This window comes from Buceros rhinoceros, unplaced genomic scaffold (assembly GCF_000710305.1).
Source record: "Buceros rhinoceros silvestris isolate BGI_N320 unplaced genomic scaffold, ASM71030v1 scaffold3249, whole genome shotgun sequence".
Taxonomy (NCBI): domain Eukaryota; kingdom Metazoa; phylum Chordata; class Aves; order Bucerotiformes; family Bucerotidae; genus Buceros; species Buceros rhinoceros.
This window is the reverse complement of record NW_010430752.1, coordinates 32,703-41,153: the sequence shown is the minus strand read 5'-3', so window position 1 is coordinate 41,153 and position 8,451 is coordinate 32,703. Positions and strand designations below refer to the sequence as shown.

Sequence of the window (8,451 nt, the reverse complement as noted above, 5' to 3'; positions counted from 1 at the left end):
GTCTTGAAGACTGGGGGATTTACAGAGGGATCTGGACAGTCTGGATGGCCAAGGCCAATGGGCTGATGTTCTCAAGGCCAGGTGCTGGGTCCTGCACATTAGTCACAACAACCCCCTGCAATGCTATGGGCTTGGGGAAGAGTGGCTGGAAACTGCCCAGCAGAAAAGGACCTGGGGGTGTTTGTTGACAGTCAGCTGAAGATGAGCCAGCAGTGCACCCAGGTGGCCAACAGCATCCTGGCTTGTATGAGGTATCGTGTGGCCAGCAGGAGGAGGGAAGTGATTGTCCCCTGTACTCGGCATTGGTGAGGCCACACATTGAGTCCTGTGTCCAGTTTTGGGTCCGTCACTCCAAGAAGGACATTGAGGTGCTGGGGTGTGTCCAGAGTAGGGCAATGAAGTTGGTGAAGGGTTTAGAGAACAAACTCTGTGAGGAGCGGCTGAGGGAACTGGGGCTGTTTAGTCTGGAGAAGAGGAGGCTCAGGGGAGACTTTATTGCTCTCTACAACTACCTGAAAGGAGGTTGTAGTAAGGTGGGTTTCAGTCCAGTCTCCTAAGTAACAAGCGCCAGAACGAAAGGAAATGGCCTTAAGTTGCAAAGGGGGGAGGTTTAGGTTGAATATTAGGTAAAACTTCTTTATGGAAAGAGTTGTTAAGCATTGGAACAGGCTGCCCAGGGAGGTGGTGGATCCCCATCCCTGGAGTTATTTAACAGATATGTAGATGTGGTGCTTAGGGACATGGCTTAACAGTGGATTTGGCAGTGTTAGGTTGACAGTTGAACTCAATGATCTTAAAGATTGTTTCCAACCTAAATGATTCTATGATTCTGTTTCCTTCCAGAAAAAAAGATGAAATCAAAGAGTAGTTACAGAGACTGTAAAATTTACCTTAAAAACACAATGAGCTCAGAAATGGCATGACAAGTTCATTAAAATTCAGATTTTTATCTTCACAGGATTTAAGACCTAACATGGACACACATTCTTTTCTGTTTATGGAAATGTGTACTTCTCTTAAAGGGATGGGGAAAACACAGAAAATGAAAAAGTGTAAATAAGTTGAAAGTGCTTGATAATGCCTGTACCTATGGGACTTCTGCTTTTATAAGGCTTTTTTGCAGAGTTCAGCTCTTGGAACCAAAAGTATTAAGGCTGTGAAGTTACTGCTTTCTTATGTCCTACTAGGATGTGCTGTCGTATAGGTGCGTATGTTGATTAATCTGTCACTAGGAAAGTATTGAACTAAAACAGCATATTTCTCTCCCTTCTGTCTCCCGTATTGGTGGTACTGAATGCACTGAGCATTCCAGTTTAGGAGGTGGATGTGTTAGAATTCTAGTGTAAAACATACACAAAAAACATATGCTGTAAAGTTACAGTTTGGCATGTGGATGTTACTCATGGTGGTTGTTGCTGTGTATAAACACAGAATTGCAAAACCAAAGTTACACTGGTAGTAAGGCTTTTCTGTGAGCAGGTGAGATTTAAGGGCATTTTTGTTTTGATTTGTATTTTCACTGCTTAAAAAAAAATCTTCCTTATTGAAAAGATGGAGCAAATTATCATCCTGAAGATGAAAAGCAAAATGACTTCTAAATAGCTGATGAACAGTTCTCAAAATTAATTCAGTTTAGAAAGTCATACCTGTAGCTAGGTTGGAGGCTCAGTTTTTAAGGCTGAAGATGACTGACTGGGTGGTTTTGGTTTTTTCAGATCTTGTTCATTGCAATTGTGATTCAGAGACAAACATACTATGTGCTTATTTTTCAGATCCTCCTTGAAAAATCAAATCAGAGTAAAATCTAAGAGTTGGAAAATCAGGATTTTATCTTGAGTAGAAGTTTACCTGCTGAATGTGTGTACCCTGATGAAAATTGACGTGGATCTTTCAGATAGAAATCCTTGTCCCATTGTTGTGAGCTAAAACTCTTCTGATTCATTTCCCGAGCATTCTGAGCATCGTCCCATTTCCAGAAAAACTCTTACCAAAAACATAACTGACAAGTTTGAACAGAATATAAATTTATAGAGATTAATGTTTATGTCTTCACACAATAATTTTGCCTGCTAGAGTATGAGAAAAAAAGCCACATGAGTGTGTTTACATTGTGAAGACTTACTTTCACAACAGCAGATAAAAACCACTACCGTGAGTTGATCGCTACGCCCTGTCTCTCCGGCTGGCATGGTCAGGAGGTTATTTGCCATGAACGGATTGTTTTGCCTTTCCATGAAATGTGAAATCTGGAAGGAAGTATTAAGAACATTTTGTGAACTGATGAACAGTGACTCTCAGCCACCGTATCCTTTCTGTCTGAAAGAGGGTTGATAACAGGTTTACTGTGATCATTTTGCTGTTACAAGCAGTCTGTTCGAATTAGCTTTTCCTTCTGCAGTTGTCCTCATTCAGCTACAAACCTGCTCCATCACAGCTCTCAGCAGACCAGTGAAAGTTTTGCTGTGTTCAGAGGCCAGTGAGGACTTGATCTGTGATGCTTACTGCTATAATTTCCCTTTAGATCTTCTACAAATCCAAAAATTTTGTTTAAAATTTCTGTCTGTATGATGCTCTTGTCCTAAATGTTGCTGAAGAAGAGCCAGCTCTGTAGGGTTATGATTCTCCGTTGTGTGGTGTGGTTTTAGTGTCCATCAAGTAAAGGTTATAAATCTTCTACCTGCAGTTCCTATTGTAATGTGGTTATTTGGTGATGGATGACTGGCTGGTGTAAAGGATATAGACAAAAGCATCTGTAGCTCTTCAGCAACATGTTTTAGTGAAAGGACCATCAGAGGAAAGGATTAGGTTATAGCAACAGTATACAGTAAACTGGCAAGATCTTCAACATCATGCTTTTCCCTTGTATAATAAAACTGACTCATTGTACGATTATGTGGTTTAAACTGAGATCTTCAGTTAAGGATAAGGAGCCTGGACTACAAATGATGCTTCTCAATGGCTCTCAAAGACATTCTCAGGGGGCTGCCATCCATTTCTTCACCTTCCCCCACTCCTCCTTTCTTTTCAAGAAGAGTGAACTGAGTGCCCGAGACCTTTTGTTAACTTTCAGTTACTGAGAGGCTCTTTGGTCTGCTTCAGTCTCAAACACAAGAAATCCTTCACCTGCCTCTAGATCATCGTAACCAACATTCTATTCATGGGGCCTTGGTCCTCCTTTTTGCTGAAGTGCTTTAGAGGTGAGGAGGAACTGGTTTGCATTAACTGTTTGGGGGTCAACAGGCCATTCCTTGTTTCGGAGACTCTGAAGTCCTTCTCCTGTTCCGATAACTGGGTAGATGCGTGCACGCCAGGTGACACCGTGCATGCATTCACTTTTGGTCGGGTATGCTGGTTGGGTACGTAACTAGCAAATGAGTAGCTATCCCATTGCATGATGGGATGTGTGCATGTACCTCAGGCCATTTGGTAAGAATGGATGTGCTGATCACATGAGTTTTCCGTCATGCCGTTGAGAACTGTCTAGGACCAGCATCTTTGCTCTGACAGGTGGTCTGGGCACCACAGCTCCTGATCATTCGTTATTTTATATACTATATTATGCTTGTGTGTATTCATATTTTCTTTAATATAAGCTGTAAGGTATTTTCATAGGTCATTTTATATGAAAACTATGGTTTAGGCCTTTTATGGTTACTTCTGCTCTATTTTGAACCTATGTTTCCTGCATCTTGTCTAGCTCCTGGAAAGACTATCAGTTGTCCGCCCCTACAGACCCCTTTTCAGACACTTAATGAAATCACATCGTTCATCTCTCTTATTTCCTTAGCTCTGTGCACTTAAGGCATCTGCTTCCTTGACTATGGCTGTCTATTCGCCAGTGCCTTCACTGACTTTCCCTGGTCCTTTGGGCACTGGTGTGTGTGACTTAGTGTTGCAACACTAAGTTACATGGGAGGCTTTGTCTTCTCCCATTTAGATTGTGTGTAGATATCCTTATTATTATTCTTCCAGAAGTAATAATGTGGGTCCTCTATGATCAAGCACACTTTCCAATATCAGCTCTGCATGCTGCACAGCCTTTTTTGCTTACCTCTGATCACTGCAACATCATTTTCTGATGCATAGATAACAGCTCTCAGCCCGGCTCATTCTGTTGCTGTGCAACTGTGCTCTCTTACCCAAGTACTGAGAACATGCTGTAAGTAAGCGAGGGCTGCTTGAGGCCCTTGGTCCATAGTTTACCATCCTGTTGAATATTTAACCAGCTACTGCAGGATCGTCCATCCTGAATTCAGGCCAGGTGAAAGCTGCACACAGATACCTTCCAGAGTTCTCAGTAATCACACATGTAAACAAAAGACAACTGCGAAGGAACACGAGAATTTTGCTTACTCTGCTTGCACAGAACTTGAACTGGAAATGCATGTCTGTGACTCTTATCTAGACGGACTTGCAGGTGTATTCCTGACACTTCCAGAAAGACAGAATCTTTGAGGTGTGCTTTACACTTCAAATTGTGTTCACTCAAGCGAACTGTCCTCCTGGTTTAACGTGCTGTCTTTAATAAAAATCCGCCTTGTTCATTCCCCTGGGCGTTTTGAGTAATGGAGGGAGCAGTTTGATGAGACAGAGGCAGACTCTAAGCATTTGCTGCCATGAGAAGGAGAGATGTCCCTTCTCATCCCATCTCATGCTCCTGAATTACCCAACAGCATCCCCTCCTGTTGAGTCAGTCAGCATCTTCACTCATCTCACCATATGGTTGGGTGATTGTACTCTAGATCAGGTAGAGTAGAGAGATTGTACTCTTATGTGACTCTGTCATGGGGAAAAAAACCTGTAACACTGAGAGACGCTAGTTTTCTTCTAGGTTAGCTAATTTAATCAGCTTTACTAGTCACTCGGGCAATTGCCAAACCAAGCATGAAGGTGGAAACACGCTGATGGAGGAGGAGGGAAAAATGCAAGAGTGCACTTTTGCTGAAGTCAAGCTTATCTTATGGCTCACTGCCAATGAAAAATGTTGTTGCTCCTCATCAGCCTCTCTCTGACGCTGCCTTGCACATAATGGGCTGCCTTGTATGTAGTGGCGGTCCTTTGCCCGAGCAGTCAGCTCGTTCGGGCAGCGAAAGAGAAAACTTTATTTTGCAGACCAATTTTTCTTTTTTCTTTTTTCTTTTTTTTCTTTTTTTTTTTTGGTCATTTAACTTGTTGAACCAGCTCACTACTAGGGCAGATAAGCAAAGCGGAAGTAGCAGGCTAGGAGTAATGTGATGAAGGACAAACTCCTCCAGCAATGATCAGGTATTAGCTCAACTTGGCAGCAAGGCCAGAGTGCTTGACAGGGGGCCGGTGCCATGCCAGTAAGCTGCATGAGCCTGCCCTCCCTTGTGCGGCCACTGGCAGGAGCTGGGGGTAAATGATGTCCGTCTGTCCCCCCAATCAGTTTCAGGGACATTAGTGCCCAATGAACTGGTTGTGCTGGTCACCGGGTTGTTATTGCTAGCCCAAAGGAGAGAGCTAAGCAGGGTGATTGGAGGCAACATTAGAACATCCCTTGCAGTTACAGGCGACAACTGAATGAGCTGCAGCCAGCCGTAAAGATGCATCCTCTTATGTCTGATCTCATGGCAAAGGGTTTCTTCCTCTCACCGGAAGAGTGCAGCACATTCTCTGTACCGTAGTGAATGTACCTGGTGTAATGGTCTCTTTCAGCTGCCTTGTTACCGCCTCTTAACTTAGACTAGATATTGGCACGTGTAACCACTTCAGTGAGACAAGGGTTTAGAGGTAGTTCATCTGCAGTACTTCTAAGGACTATGTAACATCCGCTTTAACAGGATGAATGCTCCTGATTTTGTAGTAACAACTTAGTGTGTTCCTGTAGGATATCAATCCTCCTTTTTTACTAGCTGTTCATTGGGGAGTGGACGTATGAGTTGCAAGGCAACAATGTCAGTCCCTAATGTCATATTATTGACCTTTTTCTTCATGGAATCCAACTTCTGTTGAAATTGAGGAGACTACAGTTAAATGAGCACATCATTTTAAAAAATGGGGCTTTTCAACAGTCTAGAAATGCCTTTTTATGAAGTCTAGTTCTTCTTTAGTAGGAAGATTTTGTTCTGTCAGATACTAAAATACGAATGTTCCAATATTGTTATGGTGTTATACTGCAGTTAAGTTTTTATCTGCCAAAACGCTTGGGCATGTGACTTGATCCTAAAAGACTTTCACTGATGTATATCAGAGTTCACTGCAGGTTGAATTTTCTTTGTTTTACTGGTCATCAAAGCTGGTTTTCTCTATAAACTTTGAGCAACTGGAGTGACTTTAGCAGGATCTGTCCTTCAACGTGAAATCTCTTGAGGAGGACAGAACTTCAGACCTCCGCGAAAAATCAAGATTTAACATGCAATTGGTTCACTCAGAGATAGGATACTAAGTAGACTGGATTGTCTGGAATGTTTGTATTACAGCAGTATGAAGAGTAGAATTTAATTGGCTAATCTATCACTTTGCATGAAGAGACAGCAAAGTTTCCTTAAACCAAAACGGCAATTAAGAGATACGAGCTTTATGAATGTACGAGGCCTGACTATGCTCTTATTGCATTTAATGGGTTTTAAATGACCTTAGCCATCTCACTGCTTCCTCAATTATTCCTTTCTTTTTTTAAACTTACAGTAATCACAGCTCAGCTCTGATCTACTTCCATTATTCTGCTCAGCTTTTAATATTAGAAAATAAGCTGATGTGCTGTTTCATTGATGCAAACATTGTATTACAGAGTTTCTTGAACAGATTTGTGCACTTTTTTTATATTTAAAAGTAAAGACACAACCTTTAGTTTTAGGAAAGAGACAGAGTTACTTTAAGATACTTAATCTTTAATTTCACATATCAGTTAGTATTCTGATTTTCAGCATAACTGATGTGTGGTTGATAGGTTGAGTTGTATCTGATCTAGCCTTGCTGCTTTTTATTTCTGCTAGCCTGTAAACCTATTGCAAAACAGATTAATGTGAGTAAAAAGTAGTGGAGTCTTTCAGTCCCAACTCCAGGTTAATACTAAGACTGTGGTACAGAGTGAGTAAACTGAGGTTAATTCACGTTTGAGAGAAGCGCGCTTCCATTAGGGAGTGTGATACTCAAAAAGATTGATAGGGAAAATTCACTCTTCACAAACCCGGAGGTTAACGTTTTAGATAACTGTCCCTAGTTGTCACTTGGTGGTAACAAGCTTCTGCAGAACAGTGCTTCAGGAGCGTTGTTCCTGAATGGACAGGGAAATCCCTGATGCTGAAGTTTATTGTACTCGTTCAAATAGCATCATTTCTATTCTGTGGGAGGTTCTGGGCTTTTAAGGAACTTTCCACTTTAAGAAAATAACTACAGAAAGAAAAATAATATTTTATAGTTAAATAGTAATTTTAAAAAAGCTATTGAAAATGAAATTGAGCTTGAAAGCTTAATGCAGAGTCTTTTGACTCAGTTGTGACTCTCTGTTCCAGGAAGTCTGTAGAAGTGGGGACTTGTGGACTCCATTGGCAAGAATGTGACGTGTTTGGTGGCGTTGGCTCCATGGCTGTCGCTGTGGTAGGAGTACGTCTGTAGCAAACACCTGAGCTTTCCAGCAGCCCCTTAGGAAAGCTGGTGAAATGCTGGCCATAGTTCTGTCAGCGTTCTGCGTGTACGTTGCTAGAAATGTTCCTCAAAACCAGTATGATAACGTCCATGAACTGGCATTTTCCCACTGCAGCCTATTAATCTCGATAACTCTTTGTAGGTTCTTAATACTTAGTATGTATTTGGCCCTTTCCATCGCTGTACCTCTTCCGGTCGCTGCTGTTATTCAAGAAAGAGCCTACAGCAGTTGTCAGGAAGACCTCGCCCTCAAGTGTTTAAAGTTTTTGTTTTGGGAGCTGAAGAGATTACATGATGTGTTTGATCTTGCAGGAATTCTTCAGTGGGTGAAGCTGATAGATAACTTTGAGGCTGAGTACGAGTACGTCACCAACGAAGGAACGGTGTTCACTTTCAAGACAAACCGCCATTCTCCAAATTACCGGTTAATCAATATTGACTTCAGTGACCCAGAGGAATCCAAATGGAAAGTTCTCGTCCCTGAACATGAAAGAGATGTTCTAGGTAAGAGCTGATGTCAAGTAAAAGACTTTCTATTCTGCTTTTTTAAAATTCAGTAGTTAGTCTATTGATGATTTTGTACAGACCTTCTTGCCTTTTTACTGTTTAGGATTTCTGATTAAAAGACTTGCTGAGACTTGAGAGAACCAGGATCCATTTATATCTTTTCTCTAACGTCCTGTGTGGCCATAGTGAAGTTGCTTCATCTGTCCTTGTTTTAATTCTGTGTTTCTAGGAAATAAGAGGGAAGTATTTTCCTGCTTCATGTCAGTGTAGTAAACATTTACTAAGCAGTCAGGGTTTTCAGCAAGAGAGACTTTGTGAGCAGAAAGAAGGGAAAGA

General features: G+C 41.6%; 1 protein-coding gene across 1 annotated transcript in view; it reads left to right on the top strand.

The window, feature by feature from the left end:
• Nucleotides 1-8,451, top strand: part of LOC104499606 (prolyl endopeptidase-like) — a gene marked incomplete at its 3' end in the record, with an annotated part of 28,458 nt that overhangs the window by 7,314 nt on the left and 12,693 nt on the right. The window contains exon 3 of the mRNA XM_010143132.1: nucleotides 7,921-8,112. Coding sequence (XP_010141434.1) covers nucleotides 7,921-8,112 — 192 coding nt within the window. The remainder of the gene's footprint in view (nucleotides 1-7,920; nucleotides 8,113-8,451) is intronic.